Source organism: Podarcis raffonei, chromosome 17 (genome assembly GCF_027172205.1).
Source record: "Podarcis raffonei isolate rPodRaf1 chromosome 17, rPodRaf1.pri, whole genome shotgun sequence".
Taxonomy (NCBI): domain Eukaryota; kingdom Metazoa; phylum Chordata; class Lepidosauria; order Squamata; family Lacertidae; genus Podarcis; species Podarcis raffonei.
The window spans coordinates 6,231,793-6,250,565 of NC_070618.1; the positions used below are offsets into that span (position 1 = coordinate 6,231,793).

The 18,773-nt window shown below is 44.4% G+C and overlaps 2 protein-coding genes across 3 annotated transcripts; both read left to right on the top strand.

Annotated features, from left to right (window-relative positions):
• Nucleotides 1-93: 93 nt before the first annotated feature.
• On the top strand, nucleotides 94-15,432 carry TRMT10B (tRNA methyltransferase 10B). Of its 2 annotated transcripts, none has more exons than XM_053370550.1 (9): nucleotides 94-274; nucleotides 1,336-1,533; nucleotides 3,488-3,596; nucleotides 5,612-5,736; nucleotides 7,858-8,010; nucleotides 8,601-8,679; nucleotides 11,261-11,328; nucleotides 12,285-12,408; nucleotides 14,994-15,432. In XM_053370550.1, the coding sequence occupies exons 2-9, from the start codon at nucleotides 1,348-1,350 to the stop codon at nucleotides 15,191-15,193; spliced, it is 1,044 nt and encodes a 347-aa protein (XP_053226525.1). In that variant the 5' UTR covers nucleotides 94-274; nucleotides 1,336-1,347; the 3' UTR covers nucleotides 15,194-15,432. The 2 variants fall into 2 exon arrangements, with proteins under 2 accessions (XP_053226525.1, XP_053226524.1); XM_053370549.1 differs by having other exon boundaries at nucleotides 95-274; nucleotides 1,315-1,533.
• Nucleotides 15,433-15,450: 18 nt separating this feature from the next.
• LOC128404715 (cytochrome c-like) lies at nucleotides 15,451-15,898 on the top strand. Its single transcript, XM_053370560.1, has one exon. The coding sequence runs from the start codon at nucleotides 15,563-15,565 to the stop codon at nucleotides 15,881-15,883; it is 321 nt and encodes a 106-aa protein (XP_053226535.1). The 5' UTR covers nucleotides 15,451-15,562; the 3' UTR covers nucleotides 15,884-15,898.
• Nucleotides 15,899-18,773: the final 2,875 nt, after the last annotated feature.

Sequence of the window (18,773 nt, forward strand, 5' to 3'; positions counted from 1 at the left end):
CTAGATGACCCTAGAGCCCCTTCCAACTCTTATCATGCTATGAATCAGAGCCGTCCAATTAAGTAAACTACAACCCCCAGAATGCACTGGTTTGTGACGTTAGAGGGAAGTCTCTCACAGTGATACCGCATCACATGTTCAAAGCGATCCGCTCGTTCTCAAGGAAACAGGTCCCACCTGGGCGCCTTTAACTGCCCCATTTTTGCAATCAGATTGACTCCGAAGCAGAAAAGAGAAGCCGATTCAGCATCTTGTTATTTAGTCTCCGAGGCAGGTGAGTTGCAAACGTCCAGCAATTGCCGACCATTAAATGGCAGTAGCTTCTAAAGCTGATTTGGGCGTTGGTTGCGCCCTCATGAGAGCCAGCTGAGTCTTGGAGTGAAGTCGGTTTTATTTTACATTTAAGTCTTTCGCTTGATCAAACGCTGGCCCTTTATTTTGTTGCAATGCTAATTAAGGCATCCTAGCCGATTGGATCCCATTTTGTAGAAACAGCCCCTTTTAAGACGTTATATAATGGGAGGGGAAGGAGGAGTCGTGTACCCCTGATCTCCTTGTGCTTAGTGTAACGTCTGAAAGAGCCCCTGCGGGTGCAAGTGGACATGCTTCGTTTGGGAAATCATGTGGTGGCGAGGGATGCAGCTGGGAGGCTTGTGGGCTGGCGGAGGAGGGTGACCTTGTGCCATTCACATATTTGGGAGATGTTTGATGTGTGTCAAAACACGACACACAACCTCTGTTGTGTGAATGCGCACAGAGACCAGCCGCATGTGCTTCTCCCCGTCCATATTTTTATCCTCATTATGATCACTGTAAAGTTAAAGGGACCCTTGACCATTAGGTCCAGTCGTGGCCGACTCTGGGGTTGCGGCGCTCATCTCGCTCTATAGGCCGAGGGAGCCGGCGTACAGCTTCCAGGTCATGTGGCCAGCATGACTAAGCCGCTTCTGGCGAACCAGAGTAGCACACTGAAACGCCATTTACCTTCCTGCCAGAGCAGTACCTATTTATCTACTTGCACTTTGACGTGCTTTTGAACTGCTAGGTTGGCAGGAGCAGGGTCTGAGCAACGGGAGCTCACCCCGTCATGGGGATTCGAACCACCGACCTTCTTATCGGCAAACCCTAGGCTCTGTGATTTAACCCACAGTGCCACCCACGTCCCTTATGATCACTGTAGCAGACACATAAAGCACGGACAAAAATGCAAATCTAGTGCTGCATTGGCAGCAGTCTAGAGGGCCGATTTCTGCCAGATCAAGTTAAAATCTGTGTTTCAGCATATTAACATCTTCTACATTTGTCTCTGCACAGCTCCCCAAATTGACTTGCAAGGGCGTAGCAAAAATGACGACCTGCCCTGAGTATGCAAGCGAGACGAGCGCTTGTGGAGACCCGCAGGATCAGTGTGAAGTTGTTTTCCGGGAAAGTGGCGATGGGGAAAACCTCTGGGACACCTTTGAGCTTCTGCAGATTGATGTGGGATGTGAAAGCCCCAGGGACCAGTTGGCAGAAAACAAGAATTGGTGTTCGGTATGTACAGTGCAAACGACAGACCTGCATTTTGAAATGAGTCCGTAAAGCTGTGGGGCCACAATAATCCACACGAACAGCAGCTGCTGCCAGTATAAATCCAGCCACATAGTTTGAGAGTCTAAGCATTGATTGTCAATTTCTTTTTCAAACAAGGGTGATATTTTGCTTTAAGAAAGTCTGAAAGGTCGGCAACGTCTGTTGAATGGTTTCTTTAAATGTAAAGGTTCATCATTGTTCCACCCGATATGTATGTCTTTAAGGGGCCAGAGCAAGGACCAGAGCAAAATAACGAGACCCAGCTTTACAGCTGTGAAACGAAGCAGATACTGCTGAGTTGTATTGATTAAGCTGTGTCAGCAATTGGGTGTAGTATATAAGAAGCAGCACCTGCTATGTTTCACAGCTGTAAAGCTGGGTCTCGTTATTTTGCTCTGGCCCTTGCTCTGGCCCCTTAAAGACATACATATCGGGTGGAACAATGATGAACCTTTACATTTAAAGAAACCATTCAACAGACGTTGCCGACCTTTCAGACTTTCTTAAAGCATGTATTTAGTGTATAAGGAGTTTTTGTTTTTGTAATTAAAACCTTGTTTAAGTTATTTTTGAGTCCCTTTTTAATGCATGGTCTCCCCAGCAAGCTCTCTGCAGTGCTACCAAACTGCAAATATCCAATAACGTCATCTCCGCCTGCTGACTTCCTTACTTGCGAGGCAAGACACATGGCACTCTTTAATCCATTTCTTAGCAGCACTTGTTAAGGCAGAGGGCAAGGGTAGTGCATTGTAGTGGTTAGAGTGTAGCACTAGAACTGAGGAGACCAAGGTGCAAAGCTCCATTCAGCCATCAAGGTCCTTGCCTCTTGGCCAAACCTACTTTACAGGGTTATTGTGAGGATGAAATGGAGGACAGGAGAAGGAAATATTGGATATAAACATGGTGGAGGTGGCAGTCACAACCGTAGTAGTTTGCCCCTTTCTTCCCAGTGTGAACTGCTGTCGGCCGCCTTGCATAGTTTCCCCTTTATGCTTCTCAGCTGTTGACTCCTTGTGTGTGAGCCAAGCTGGCGTGAAATGAGGGTAACTGGTGAATATATTGTAAAAATGATATTATCCTAGCAGAATTGAATGATACTTGTGTATAATAAACAAATGGAATAAATATCTCAGAGGAATACATAGAAAAAACAAAACAAACTGTGCTATAAAACCAAGACAAAATAAAAAGTACAACGAGAACGATTGGAAGTTTATTACAGAAGACTTTATTGGATAAGCTATGATGCCATATAAATGATTGGCTTTTTAACTGATATTTTCTTTGTTATTGTTAATTCCTTTTTTATTTTTATTTTCTTTATCTTTTTTCTTTTTTCCATTTTTGTGTATAACTCTGTTGTAATCATTTGTAATGTACGACGTTATCTGTAATACAAGACGGTATTTTAAATCAATAAAGACGATAAAAAAGAAGAAGAGGGTAACTGGTGAATAAGGAGGGCTGGCTCTGTCAGAATTCCTCTTGTTGCTTGCAGTGTGGAGGTGGATATTAAAGAGCCCAATGGCTTGTATTTGCACTTCACTTCTCTCTACCTGTGTAAGTACAGATCTTTTAAAAGTGGTGTAACACACAGGATACCTGCATTGCAAGGGGTTGGACTCGATGACTCTTGTCGCCCATTCCAACTCTATAGTCCTATGATTCTATGTGTCCACATGTAAACATGATTACATCTAAGTTAAGACTAGGGCTGCAAGCCTTGACGCAAGGAGAACAGGCAAGGTCAATCAAGTATCTCACCAGGTAATGTGCACCCATAGAGCTGTGTATGTTTAGGAAGGGAAAGTTTGGGAGCTTTTAAAAGCACGCACACCATTTTGAATTCCGACAAGACAGCTGTGTTGATGAATGCTCCCCTGAGTAGACTTTTTCCTCTTTTCTTTACATTAAGAGAAACGTTTTAAGGAAGCAGAGGCACTGGGAGAAGATAATTTTGGCAAAAAAGAGCAAAAGGAAATACGAGCGAGAGCGGCGCAAAGCTAAGCACGCGGAAGGAAAAGGTACGAGCAAAATTGCATTTTTTCTCTCCACATCTCTTTAAGACCATAGTATGGGGAGCCGTGGGGTTTGGTCACAGCTGATCACAGGCCCTTCATGAAGTGGGACAAGCTTCCCCAAAAGACAGGAGCAGAACATCTGTTTTGCACTCAAAAGGTTCCGAGTTCAAACCCTGGCATCTCGAGGTAGGACTGTTAAAGGCTGCCTAAACCTTGCCAACAAAGGTCCATATAGTTAAAGCTATGGTTTTCCCAGTAGCAATGTATGGAAGTGAGAGCTGGACCATAAAGAAGGCTGATTGCCAAAGAATTGATGCTTTTGAATTCTGGTGCTGGAGGAGACTCTTGAGAGTCCCATGGACTGCAAGAAGATCAAACCTCTCCATTCTGAAGGAAATTGGCCCTGAGTGCTCACTGGAAGGACAGATCCTGAAGCTGAGGCTCCAATACTTTGGCCACCTCATGAGAAGAGAAGACTCCCTGGAAAAGACCCTGATGTTGGGAAAGATGGAGGGCACAAGGAGAAGGGGACGACAGAGGATGAAATGTTGGACAGTGTTCTCGAAGCTACCAGCATGAGTTTGACCAAACTGTGGGAGGCAGTGGAAGACAGGAGTGCCTGGTGTGCTCTGGTCCATGGGGTCACGAAGAGTCGGACACGACTAAACAACAACAAAACCCTTGCAAGCTACTGCCAGTCAGTGTGGGCAGCCTGAGCCAGTGTAAGACAGCTTCCTATGTTCCTGCTAACATTAGCCTTCTCCTGCAATGTGCAGCTGCAAGAGAGTACGGTTTGTTTTAGGGCACACTTTCAGTTCCTGCAGGGTAATGTTGAAGCTTTACAGGCCTGGCTGCTATTCTGCATGAGCTGAATTTACATGCCAGAAGATGCTCCACCATCTTTTGCAACGTTCTGGGGTGCTGGGTTTGTTGGCAGAAAACATCAAATGTGGAAAGGCTTCTCTGAAACTAACAGACATGAGAACCACTGTCTTCAAATGGTGGTGTTTGATTTAGAGGCATTGCTGATTTAGTCTCTTAAAAGCATCTTCCATGGGACTTTTACTCAAAAATCCGTTTATTTTAAGACTCTCTGTGTACATAGATAGTTTTAGATGTGGGATCCCAGCTTTTTAGATGTGGGATCTGAGGTTGAAGCAATCAGCCTGGGATCTCTTAAGGGGCCTTGTTGGCACCCAAAACATTCAAATAAATGGAGTGTGCTTGTGTATCTTGCTCTCACATTATTCTGGTAAGATGCATATCTACTGTTCTTCCATGTATGAATATGAATCGTGATAATTCCTGCCAAACTCCACTATCAAGCTGTAAAAAAGACCTTGGTACCCAGAAGGCAGGCAAATAATCTCACTGACTTAATCAGACAGGCTCTCTGGGCAGGGAGATTTTGACCCGCGAGGACTTTCAAACAGGGCATAATCACATCAAGGACCTTACTATGCACCAATGCCACGTCTGCATGTTTTAATTTGGCTTAGATGTGAGTGACTGGATGAACCAGACAGAGGGCCTTCTCGGTAGTGGCGCCCACCCTGTGGAACATCCTCCCTTCAGATGTGAAGGAAATAAGTAGCTATCCTATTTTTAAAAGACATCCGAAGGCAGCCCTGTTCAGGGAAGTTTTTAATATTTAACACTGTATTGTTTTTAATAATAATAATAATTTATTTATACCCTGCCCTCCCCAGCCAAGGCCGGGCTCAGGGCGGCTAACAAGCAATAATAAAAACAAGTTGAATGATTACAACTTAAAAACAAAATTAAAATACAACATTAAAATATTAAAATGTAGCCTCATCGCGGGAGGAGAAGGAAAAGAAAAAAGAGAGGGATACTTGATTGGGAGCCGCCCAGAGTGGATGGGGAAACTCAGCCAGATGGGCGGGGTATAAATAATAAATAATTATTATTATTATTATTATTATTATTATTATTATTATTATTATTCTCTTTCCCCCCTCTCTCTCATACAATTCTCATATTTGCCTGGGTTTCAGATGCTGTTCCCCAGCTCAGCAAGCGGGATTTGAAAGTGATTGCCAAAGAGCGCCTTCTGGAGGCCAAGGAATCGGGCCCTCGGCTGTGTATCGATTTGAGCATGACTGCTCACATGACGCAGAAGGTAGTGGCAGTGAATCCTCTCCACCACTTGTTTTTTCATGGCTGGCTTAAGGGTATTGTGGGTCTCTGCTCTTTCGCTGAGTAGCCACTACAGTGGTACCTCTGGTTACGAACGCTTCAGGTTACGAGCTCTGCTAACCTGGAAGTAGCTGCTCCTGGTTGCGAACTTTGCCTCAGAATGTGAACGAAAATCGTGCGCAGCGGGAGGCTCCATTAGCAAAAAAGCGTCTCAGGATAAGAACGGTTTCAGCTTAAGTACAGACCTCTGGAATGAATTAAGTTCATAACCGGAGGTACCACTGTATTGAACACATTACAGGTGTGTGCTCAATGACATCACTTGGCGATGTCTCGATTTACCACCGAGAAATGCCGGTGTGGCAGAGGATTGGACCTTTGAATTCTTCCTCATTTTAAAATACAACACTTTCAAAGCTCAGATGTCAGGTAAGAGTCTTCTCCCTAACACACGAGTTGTCTGTGTGCAAGAGGAAGATTTATTTCTTTTCTCCCCCCCCCCCAAGTTATTTATTAGTTTTCCAAATTGTTACAAATCAAACCAAATTGCTTTAATTGAATACAATAATTTTTTTTTAAAAAATCAGGTTTCCTGCTCCTGTGGCAAACATATGTCCATCCTTTCCTCCTGTAGCCACCTAAATCTCTTCTTTAATATCCATTTCATCCTTCACTTCTTGTTGTCCGTTCTTACAGCAAGCCAGTGTTTCCTCCCCACAAACAGCGCCTCTGTTATTTCTTACAAATACAAAATCCATTTCTCGTGTGTAGTGCTTCATAAAGCTTGTTGTCTCAGACCTGGTGTGCTGGGAGAGTTGATTACTATTGAGGAAGATTTTTTTCAACGCACAGGATCCTGCAAACATTCCTCCCGCATCAGAGGTCTGAAATAGTACAGGCCTGTAAGATGGGAGTGAAGAACCTCTGACCCATAGACCAAATCACATCTGCCGGATCTCCCTATTTAGCCTGCTAGGCCGTTTTTCTAAAACCGCGCTCATTTGCCTCACACCATGACGTCTAGTGGGACGCGGGTGGTGCTGTGGGTTAAACCACAGAGCCTAGGACTTGCCGATCAGAAGGTTGGCGGTTCGAATCCCTGCGACGGGGTGAGCTCCCGTTGCTCGGTCCCTGCTCCTGCCAGCCTAGCAGTTCGAAAGCACACCAGTGCAAGTAGATAAATAGGTACCGCTCCGGCGGGAAGGTAAACAGCATTTCTGTGCGCTGCTCTGGTTCACCAGAAGCGGCTTAGTCATGCTGGCCACATGACCCGGAAGCTGTACGCCGGCTCCCTCGGCCAATAAAGCGAGATGAGCGTCGCAACCCCAGAGTCGGCCACGACTGGACCTAATGGTCAGGGGTCCCTTTACCTTTATGACGTCTAGTGTAGGGCAGAGAGCAGGCTGCAGAAAGCAGGATTGAACTCCTTGCACACCAGCTGATCTGTGGCGAGTTCAGTCCTGCTTGGACTGCTGCTGTCATGCCTGATCCATGGACAGAAAGTGCCAGAGATTCCTCTTGTTTGGTTCTGAGTTACGCAGACTGGCGACCAGTGGAGTCCTACTCAGAAGGCACTGGCTTTTACTTGGCCACTGTCACGGATTTTCCAGTTTTGCTTCCTTAGCCCACTTAACTCTGGGTTAAGTGGTGAGTGGGTCTGTTTTACCAAGCTGGTGAGGAGTAGTAGCTAACTGAGATCAAGAGCTATGTTGAGTTTAACAGCATCCCTTACAGTGGTAACTAGGGTTACAGACGCTTCAGGTTACAGATGCTTCAGGTTACAGATGCTTCAGGTTACAGACTCTGCTAACCCAGAAATAGTACCTTGGGTTAAGAACTTTGCTTCAGGATGAGAACAGAAATTGTGCGGCGGCAGCTCGACAGCAGCAGGAGGCCCCATTAGCTAAAGTGGTACCTCAGGTTAAGAACAGTTTCAGGTTAAAAACGGACCTCCAGAACGAATTAAGTTCTTACCTGAGGTACCACTGTAATTTTTACCAAGTGTATGGTGGTTGAGTCAGCCATTTTGGAAAGTACACAGAGTGCTAGGGCAAAAAGGCCCGTTGCCCATTTTCCTGATCATTTTTCTTTTCTTCCTCTCCAGGAAATAAGCCGGCTTGCTGCTCAGATAAGGCGGCTCTATGGGTCAAACAAGAAAGCTCAAGCCCCCTTCTGGATCTACCTCACAGGGTTTGTGCAAAACAGCCCAATTTACGAAGCATGCCAGAGGATGAACGATGGATTTGCCAGTTATCTTGTAAGTGTATCCCTCTCCTGCCTTCAAGAAAACAGTGGTACCTCGGGTTACGTACGCTTCAGGTTACAGACTCTGCTACCCAGAAATAATGCTTCAGGTTAAGAACTTTGTTTCAGGATGAGAACAGAAATTGTGCTCTGGCAGCTCAGTGGCAGCAGGAGGCCCCATTAGCTAAAGTGGTGCTTCAGGTTAAGAACAGTTTTAGGTTAAGTACGGACCTCTGGAACAAATTAAGTACATAACCAGAGGTACCACTGTAAAGTCAGTGACATTTTGAAGAGCAAACAAAGCCATTTCTTGTTGGAAGAACCAAGAATGTTGAGGTGATTAATCCTGGAAATGTCCTTACTTTCTAGAGTTGCTCAACATTGAAGCTGTGGATAAATGCTAATTTCATTCTTTGGATTTGTATTTGCCAGGTTGATTAAATGCTAATTTCATTTCATTCTCTGGATTTGTAATTGCCATTTGCTTATTATTTAGCAGACCTTGGAAAAACAAATAACCCCAGGCTTGAATTAGGCCAGAGATGGCCTCTTGTTTCCATTCAATCCCATACACATGGGTTATATTGTTTTACTATTTTTCAGATGGATGTTACTTCAGAAAGTTACCTTGACCTGTTTCCTTTAGAAAGAATTGTGTACCTCACTCCAGACTCCGAGAACGGTACGGTGTTGCAGCTTCAGCATGAAAGATTTCTGTTAAAGCTTTAGATTATTTTAAATGAATAAGTTCTTGCCTCAAGTCATCCTGAGCAAACTTGTCTCCAGCCTTTTGCTTGTCTTAGGCGGTAATATTCAACTCTCAGATTTGCGTCTTGTTTCAGCATCCTCTCGAACCATCGGTGTAAGGCAATTCTTTTTGATGATAGTGCTGGACGAGCCATCCGCATAGCCCATCCTAAGCAACAAATCTTAGATTTGGTTCTTGGTCAGAACAAATGGTGGCAAATGAGAGATGTCTCTGCAGCGTTAAGTTGTTATTGTTGTTGTTGTTTAGTCGTTTAGTCGTGTCCGACTCTTCGTGACCCCCTGGACCAGAGCACGCCAGGCACTCCTGTCTTCCACTGCCTCCCGCAGTTTGGTCAGACTCATGTTTGTAGCTTCGAGAACACTGTCCAACCATCTCGTCCTCTATCGTCCCTTCTCCTTGTGCCCTCAATCTTTCCCAACATCAGGGTCTTTTCCAGGGAGTCTTCTCTTCTCATGAGGTGGCCAAAGTATTGGAGCCTCAGCTTCAGGATCTGTCCTTCCAGTGAGCACTCAGGGCTGATTTCCTTCAGAATGGATAGGTTTGATCTTCTTGCAGTCCATGGGACTCTCAAGAGTCTCCTCCAGCACCATAATTCAAAAGCATCAATTCTTCGGCAATCAACCTTCTTTATGGTCCAGCTCTCACTTCCATATTAAGCTCTCACTTCCATTATTAATTATTAACAGTTCCAGCGTTAAGTAGGCCTCTGTATTCTCAGATTCAGGTCTTTTTCTAAATTTGAAGTCGGGGATCAACTTCACTTTGGGGTGGGTGAAACAGGCCCCAGGCTCTCTACAGATGTTTTTGCCATGTTGGCTGGTGGCTTGAGGGGAGTTGGAGCCCTAACCACATCTGGAGCTTCCACCCCACTCTGGTGATAGTATGCAGTTCTACTTATGTGCTCATTGCTAACAGAAATACAAGCAAACCTCTGATGCGAAGCGTGGAGAAAGTGATTATATTGAACAGGGGTCAGCAAACTTTTTCAGCAGGGGGCCGGTCCACTGTCCCTCAGACCTTGTGGGGGGCTGGACAAAATTTTTTTTGGGGGGGTGGTGGTGGAAATGAACGAATTCCTATGCCCCACAAATAACCCAGAGATGCATTTTAAATAAAAGCACACATTCTACTCATGTAAAAACACGCTGATTCCCAGACCATCCGCAGGCTGGATTTAGAAGGCAATTGGGCCGGATCCGGCCCCTGGGCCTTAGTTTGCCCACCCATGATCTTGAATAACGGAATACGGAATGGTATAGTTTTTGTAAAATATGCAGGGATTCATGATATGTAAAATGAACCATGGAAAGAGAAGGAGGGAAGTCATTGATATCTTAAGGATGTAAAATGAGTATTTTTAAATTGTGCATCGGAAAATTTAATAAAAATTATATGTAAAAGAGAGAGAAAGAGAGAGAGAGGGAAAGTGATTATCTTCTGCAGCAAACTTCGCATGGACACTTCAGATTTCCAGAGAGCTTGTTAGCTTACTTGTGGATCAGCTTCACATGTCTGGAATGACATGTTTTTTTCTCTCTATGTCAGTCAGTAGAGCATGAGACAATTGCAGGTTTGTGGGTTCAAGCCCCCAAAGATCCCTGCATTGCAGGGGGTTAGACTAGATGGCCCTCGTGGTCCCTTCCAACTCTGTTTGAAAAGTAGTGCTGTATCCACAGTTGCCTGGCAGAATAGAATTTTTTTCAGCAGGCATTTAGAAGCTGGCACAGAAGGCACCTGCTGAATCTCTAGTTGCAGAGAGTTTTATTTTATTTTATTTTCAAATTTTTTTATTCGTTTTCACAACATTATAAACAACCAAACACATAAAACAAACAAACACAAATCATAGCCTTATTAAAAATTACACTTATTAACTTTGTTAAGTGACTTCCTCGCTTCCCCTTGGTTGAATTTCATTGCGTGTCCTTTTAACGGTTTTCCAAATCGCAGTTCTTAAAAAAAATTAACTTAAACATTAAAATCCTTAGATCTTCACATTATGAAATTAAACATATTAATTCATCGCTTAAATAAAATCCTAAGCCAATTAAGTATCTGCAAGCTGTTAGTTTAACTTAACATATTTAACTAAGTAATCATTAAATTTGATCCAATCTTCCTGCTACTCCTCCTCCTTCTGGTCGCGGACTCTTCCGGTTAGGTCGGCTAGCTCCGAAAAATCCATCATCTTCATCTGCCATTCTTCTATCGTTGGTAATTCTTGGGTTTTCCACTTTTTAGCTAACAAACTACGAGCCGCAGTTGTGGCGGCAGTTGTAGTTGCAGAGAGTTTTAAGGAGAGTTTGGGTGGCCATCTATCACAGATGATTTACTTGAGATTCCTGAATCGCAGGGGGTTGGACTAGATGACCATCAGAGTCCCTTCCAGCTATACAATTCTATAATGTTTCTGTTGCCATTCTAATGCTGTCATATAAATGTGTCACTGTTTTTTTGTTTACACACGTGCTCACGTTTCTTTTTTGCGTTCCAGCTCTCGAGGAAGTTGACCCGCAAAAGGTGTACATCCTTGGAGGGTTGGTGGACGAAAGCATCAAAAAGGCAAGTGCGTCGCACACGATAAAAGCTATGGTTTTGATGGAAACTTCTGCGCGTTTTCAACTTTTAACATTAGTCATGTTGTGGCTTAGGCTGTGCTTCGGTATCCTCTCGTAGTAAAAAAGTTCCCTTACCTTTTCAGGAGGTTGTTGGGAAGAGGAAATTTCAGCGAGTGCTGCTTTCTTCACTTTTCCACAACACTGTATTCCGGTTCTTGCTGCTAGAAGAAAAATATTAGAGTGTTCAGATGCAACTCTGTTCCTTTTAAAACTAGTAAACGCTCTGTGGGGTGGCTGTAGCAGCTGTTGAGTCTTTGTGTATAATTTTATTAAGTTTTCTGTTTTACAATTTAAAATACTCATTTTACATCCTTAAGATGTCAATGACATCCCTTCTTCCCTTTCCATGGTTCATTTTACATATCGTAAATCCCTGCCTATTTTACAAAAAACTATGCCATTCAGTATTCCATTATTACACCCACCAAAACTTACTTGCACTGCTTAATTTATCTTAATGCTGCCAGCGTTTTCAGCTGTACAGTGGTACCTCGTTTTTTGAGTGTCTCGGAAGCTGAATGCTTTGGTTTTCAAATGCCGAAAACCCGGAAGTAAATGCTTCCGTTTTCGAACGCGCCTCAGAAGTCAAAGGCCTTCTGCTGCATTTCCCCCCAAATTTCTCCATTGACTTTGCAGACTGCCCTTTGCGCTTCGGTTGTCGAATGTTTCAGAAGTTGAACAGTCTTCCGGAACGGATTACGTTTGACAACTGAGCTACCACTGTACACAATTATTTCCCATATATTCAATAAACGTTTTCCCGTCTTCTTTAAACGTATGTTCTTATTGTTCTCAACTCAGCTGTTGAGTCTTTGGGTTTAATTGCAGCTCACCTATGGGCTCCTGGTGAGACAGTCCCCAAGGGACCATTGGTGTGACTTTTCTTTTATATATTTACAGAGACTCACCTTCCAAAGAGCCCAGGAAGAACATCTGCAAACAGCACGGCTGCCCATCCAAGAGTACATGGTAAAGAACGTCAATGCAAAGAATTATCACTCCACAACATTGGCCATCAATCAAGGTGAGGTTCTTGCAGTGTTTGCTGGAAGTTTGTTAGAATTCCTGATCCATGGTTGCAGTCATAGGATTGTTGTCTTTCACATGATGGTATATGTTTTGACTCCACAGAGTAGGAAGTGACGAAGACAGGATGTTTGTTTTACTGTGTTCCGTGAAGTGGGACTATTGTCCTTTGTTCTTTTCCCCCATTGCTGTCTGATGCTAGAGAGAGAGAGGGAGCCATGTCACAGTGCTCCGTGTGTGTTTATATGTCAGTAAAGTAGATTAGCCAAAATGCTAAGTTGCTGAGGTCTGTTACGCAAGGTGCGCAAACTCTGTGGATCCCTAAGTGTGCTGGTGTCAGTTGGCATCGGTCGCTGTGATGTTCGGGTAGAAGAAAGCTCTTGAAGCTCCCGAACGAACGACCAGGAGGGAGAGAACATGCCAGTCGGGCATGTGTCTCTGTCAGGGTCCTACTTGAGTGTAGGCTGAACTCCTGACAGGAATGCATCCCATAGATGATGTGCTGCCACTAGTTTTCAAATGCAACCTGCAGCTGCTGTTCCGTTAAATGGGAGGGTATCCTAAAGTATTTCCCCCTCTTTTTGAGCTGGGACACCATAATGACGCTGTCTGCTCGGGTCCCAATGCAATGGTCTTATTAATGTTGCTTTATGTAGTGCTCAGTGGAAGCTGGTCCGTTTATATAATCCCGTATCTTAAACCATTATTTATTCTGATATAATTTCGCCTTGTCCCTGATAACTGTTGAAGATCTAGAAGATTATATTGGAATTTTGTGTAATGGAGTATATGATAAAGTACATTTAGGACGTAGGAGAAATAGGCCTTTATCAGTTTGGGGAAGATTTATGGGGGCGTTTTTCAATATGATGTTGGAGATCTTCTAAACCTTCTATCTAAATGATATTGCTCCATTTATTTTGAACAAAGGAAACAATAATTATAATCCCTGTTGCTAGAAATGTAATTGGAAGGGAGGTTTGGGGTTTGATTTCAACCCCAAATATCGGGAAATTTCTGCAGTTTCTACAATTTTTTAAATATGCTATAAGCCACTCATCGTGGCTGGGGAAACTCAGCCAGATTGGTGGGGTATAAATATTAAAATGATGATGATGATGATGAATGGGTTAGTGCCCTACCTTAGGCTGCCATCAAACCTAGTTGTCTGCCTTATTACTTCCAACTAGCTATGGCTGCCCCTGGTGTTGGTCTTCCAGCCTTATGCCCTACCCTTCCCAGTGGGTACCGGCCGCACCTGGTAGCTCGGTCTTGTGAAGAATGGGGAGTTTGAGAAGCAGGGAAGGGAGGAAAACTTTAGATGAAGTAGAAAGCCTCCCATTGTGGTTAGGCTGGGTGAAGCAAGAGCATTCTAGAGCTCTTATGTGTTTTGTTTTATTGGCCCATTCTCGCAACCAAATGGCCGCCTGCACCTATACTAAAATGAGGGGCATAATTCAGCCAAAGTTACCGTATTTTTTGCTCTATAAGACTCACTTTTTCCCTCCTAAAAAGTAAGGGGAAATGTGTGTGCGTCTTATGGAGCGAATGCAGGCTGCGCAGCTATCCCAGAAGCCAGAACAGCAAGAGGGATTGCTGCTTTCACTGCGCAGTGATCCCTCTTGCTGTTCTGGCTTCTGAGATTCAGAATATTTTTTTTCTTGTTTTCCTCCTCCAAAAACTAGGTGTGTCTTGTGGTCTGGTGTGTCTTATAGAGCGAAAAATATGGGTAAATAACTTCAGGCACTATTGATTTTACTAGGATACAGTTGAGCCTGTGCCTGACACTACTGTTGAAATCGACAAGTCTTGCTTACAGCAATGCTTATACCCCTTGCACATTTTAAGCTTGTGACAATTTTGGTGTCTGGGATTGAAGAATATCCATTTTGCTGTCTCTCACTTGTTCCTCGGGTTGCACTGTTATAAAAGGTACTGTGTAACTCGATAGTATGAGGACTACTGAGCTAGCTATGTGTTCATGGAGCATTAGATTTCAGCTAATTCTCTATATCAGAGATTTTAGGAGACTCGTAGAGAATTAGCTGACTCCCTGGAAAAGACCCTGATGTTGGGAAAGATGGAGGGCACAAGGAGAAGGGGACGACAGAGGACGAGATGGTTGGACAGTGTTCTCGAAGCTACCAGCACGAGTTTGACCAAACTGCGGGAGGCAGTGGAAGACAGGAGTGCCTGGCGTGCTCTGGTCCATGGGGTCACGAAGAGTCGGACACGACTAAACGACTAAACAACAACAACAAAGTGCTCCATGAACACATAGCTAGCTCAGTAGTCCTCATACGATCGAGTTACACAGTACCTTTTATAACAGTGCAACCTGAGGAACAAGTGAGAGACAGCAAAATGGATATTCTTCAATCCCAAACACCAAAATTGTCACAAGCTTATAATGTGCAAGGGGTATAAGCATTGCTGTAAGCAATGGGGAGGTTTCCATAAACAAGACGTTCCAGCTGCTCTGCCGCCTGATAATAATAAAAAAATTCTGCAATGTCACGATTGTCTCCCACTTTTCATCCGGTTCCCACTAATCCCTATAATAATCACATGTGTTTCTCTCAGTGCTTGATGCCTTGTCAACTTTCTACGAGACCAAGAGCTGGGAGGAAGCCCTCAAAGCTGCAGTTTCTCCTGGAAAAGGATACGTTCTTCGAGACCCAGCACACGAAAGTGAGGAATCGGCATGCAAAAGCAGGAGAGAAGTTGATGAGGAGGTGGCTGGGTTAGGACCTGTCTTCAGTGACCCTCACCTGCTCAACTGATCCCCACTTCTCTGGAGGCAATCAGTCGTGGGGCTAAACAGTTGCTTGTTCTTGTTGAATCTGTGTTAGGAGATGGGGTTAAAATACCCTTGACCTCCTTTAATATTGTTGTTAGCGACCAATGGCGAGAACATTTTTTCCTTGGGTAAACAGGGCATTTGTTCTGAGAGCTGCTGCTTTTTTTGTTAGCGCTAAAATGTTTAATAAATTTATTTAATAAACAAGCAAGTGTCCCAAAGCTTGGTTGCGTGGACACCGGTTACATAGCGCTGCGTACGGGGTGGCCTTGGGCTCAGTTTGCGGAACTCTTGACGGGAGAACGTGTGGCGGCAGCTTTGCATCCCTTCCTCTACTTTGCGTGCAGTGACCATGGGAGACGTTGAGAAGGGCAAGAAGATCTTTGTTCAGAAGTGTCCGCAGTGCCACACAGTTGAGAAGGGAGGCAAGCACAAGACTGGCCCTAACCTTCATGGTCTTTTTGGCCGAAAGACTGGTCAGGCCGAAGGTTTCTCTTACACAGAGGCCAACAAAAGCAAAGGTATAACCCGGGGAGAAGATACACTGATGGTTTACTTGGAAAACCCCAAGAAGTATATTTCAGGAACCAAGATGATATTTGCTGGCAAGAAGAAGAAGAAGGGGGAGAGGGCAGATTTAATAGCATACCTTAAGGAGGCCACTTCTAACTAATGGCTTCTGCTCCCTTATTTTCCGTATTTTTTGCCCTATAGGACGCACTTTTTCCCCTCCAAAAATGAAGGGGAAATCTGTGTGCGTCCTATGGGGCGAATGCAGGCTTTCGCTGAAGCTTGGAGAGCAAGAGAGGTCGGTGCGCACCGACCCCCCCCTCTCTCCAGGCTTCAGGAAGCTATCTGTAAGCCTGGGGAGCCCGCGGGAGTTCCCGCAGGGCTCCCTAGGCTGCGGATAGCAGCCTGCTGCATGGAGCACGGGGCGCGCTGAAGCAGAGTGCCCCGCGCTTTGGGCAGACATCGGGCAGCCCCACAAGCTCGGGGGACAGCGGGGAGGCGCAGTGCCGCCATCCCGCTGTTCCCCGACTTGGTTTGGATTCCCCGACCTGGTTTTGGGGGGGAAATAAAGGAATTCCCCCCCTTTATTTCCCCCCCAAAAAACTAGGTGCGTCCTATGGGACGAAAAATACGGTATTTCAGCAACACAAATGGAAAGGACTCTCTGATGAGATTGGTTTTTAAACTTTCTATTTTTACATGCATTATATTGTAACAACTTCAAAAAGCCTTCATGTTAGCCAGAGAACTTTTGATCATGGATGGTTCTTAACACATGTACTTGTTCTTGTATTATAATTTATAGAATTGTGCAGTCAGGCTTGAATGAGTGCAGGCAGGGTGACTAGTGTTTCCTGATCATGTAATTAAAAAACAAACAACCCCTGTCAACCCCCCCCAAAAAAAAACAAAACAAAAAACAAGCAAGTGTCCCACCATTGGCTAATGGGTGGATGACTCTTCCAACCCCTTAGCGGCAAGGAAGCTGATTATATGACATTCTAGTTCTGTGTGTCAAGAGAGCGATGCCTTATCCCAAGTGGCAGTTCTTCAGGACTGCAGATCGGGCATTCCCAGCCCCACTTTGAGATGCTTGGGATTGAGACTTTCCGTGTGCCAACGCAGCCCTGTTTAGGGAAGCTTTTAATGTTTGATGTATTACAGTATTTTAATATTTTTCTGGAAGCCCAGCCAGATGGGCGGGGTATAAATAATTTATTATTGTTGTTGTTGTTGTTGTTGTTGTTGTTTGTTGTCACAGAGTGAGTCAATTACGCAGTTCAAAGTTGGAGTTACGCAACTCTTTATTAGCAAAAACACAATGGCTGAGTGCCAGGCCTAATGAACGCAGCAATTCAATCCTGGTAGGTCTTCCTCCATGAATTCAGGTGCAGAGACTAAAGGTCCTCACTTCCTCACAGCCACCAATGTCTTGTCCTCTCCAGGGCTTTCCCCAAGCTATTGGAGACTGCGCCTGCATGCCTGTCTTTGCTCCTCCTGTTTTATGCCTCTTCTGGTTCTGGGATTTGGGGAACTAGTTGCAACAGGAGGGGGAGACATCTCTTTGTCTCTTCACCAGAGTAATCTCATGTCTCCTGGCTCCCATCCTCTCCTGCCTCCGATTCCGGACTTCTGTTACAGACTCTCCCAGCTCACTAAGCCCTGTTACTTCCTCAGCTTCAGGATCTGTCCTTCCAGTGAGCACTCAGGGCTGATTTCCTTCAGAATGGATAGGTTTGAACTTCTTGCAGTCCATGGGACTCTCATGAGTCTCCTCCAGCACCATAATTCAACAGCATCCATTCTTCGGCGATCAGCCTTCTTTATGGTCCAGCTCTCACTGCCATACATCACTACTGGGAAAACCATAGCTTTAACTATACGGACCTTTGTCGGCAAGGTGGTGTCTCTGCTTTTTAAGATTCATTTATTACATTTGTCGTAATCAAATTTTCTTTGTCAGGCATCCAAATGTCCTGGGCCATCTCATCCAGGTTATGCCTAGCAGGGTGAGAGAATGGGATCATCCAACTCCCATAGGCCTCCAGTGAGAATGGGGCTGACACCTGGTGTGGGCTTACCTGAAATTTGAAGACCACTGAAGTTTCTCCTTGTCTTCTTCCCAATTGAAGTGCAGAGTGTTTGAGGACTGGGACATTCGCAGGGAAACCAAAATGCTTGTTTACAATGCTATTCTACTAGCAACCTTACTGTATGCTTGCGAAACGTGGACCACTTATAAATGCCATCTCCAGCTCCTCGACCCAGTCAATTTATTATCAGTTTACGATGGGGTGGAAGGTTCACAGCCTATGAAGGACCTGCTCACAAATTGATTGACAGTTGCACAAATTATTATAGCTAGGAAGTGGAAGGGGCAAGCAGAATATAAAATGGAAGAATGGTATAAAGAGGTGCGGGATATAACTATGAATGACAAATTAACATGCGCCATTAAGGTAAGATGGGGAATATGCAGGAGAAGTTATTTTGAGGAGATATGGAGGGTGTTTGTAGAATTTGTACTGTTAAAATGGAAAGGGGTCAAACCATCGCAGGAGGTGTTGAAATTTTGAGAGATTGGATAGTTACAGTGGAATAGTTTCGGTGATGGGGTGCACATTTTTATTTATGATTTATTATTTTGTGAAAAAAGAAGAAAATAAAAGAAAGTCATCCTGCTCAGACAGCACCATGAGTCAGGTGTTCAAATAACATTTTAATATCGAGTAAAGAGCTCTTTCCCTTAAAACCAGTGCCATCAGCTCAGCTGGTTAGGGTGTCATGCTGATAACGCCAAGGTTGCAGGTTCCAAAAGGGACAGCTGCGTATTTCTGCATTGCAGGGTTAGATGTTCCCCCGGGTCCCTTCCAGTTCTGATTCCTTGAGTACCACTTTGTTTTTTTTTTACTATATTAATTTTGTGCCTGGGGCTCACTTGCATCCTTCCTTGCCTGTCTATCATGAGTTTGGACTCCTCAAATCTACTGCTTCTGCCTCCTTGCAAGATGTTTAATGAGGTTTCCACCAGAGACCTGGTTGGTTTCTAGTGA

What these genes read in the sequence shown, in the direction of transcription:
- LOC128404715 (XM_053370560.1), top strand. Translation starts at nt 15,563, where the DNA reads ATGGGAGACGTTGAGAAGGGCAAGAAGATCTTTGTTCAGAAGTGTCCG.
- TRMT10B (XM_053370550.1), top strand. Translation starts at nt 1,348, where the DNA reads ATGACGACCTGCCCTGAGTATGCAAGCGAGACGAGCGCTTGTGGAGAC. An exon ending in AAAACAAGAATTGGTGTTCG is followed by an intron (nt 1,534 to 3,487) that starts GTATGTACAGTG and finishes CTTTACATTAAG; the next exon opens with AGAAACGTTTTAAGGAAGCA. An exon ending in CTGCTCACATGACGCAGAAG is followed by an intron (nt 5,737 to 7,857) that starts GTAGTGGCAGTG and finishes CTTCCTCTCCAG; the next exon opens with GAAATAAGCCGGCTTGCTGC.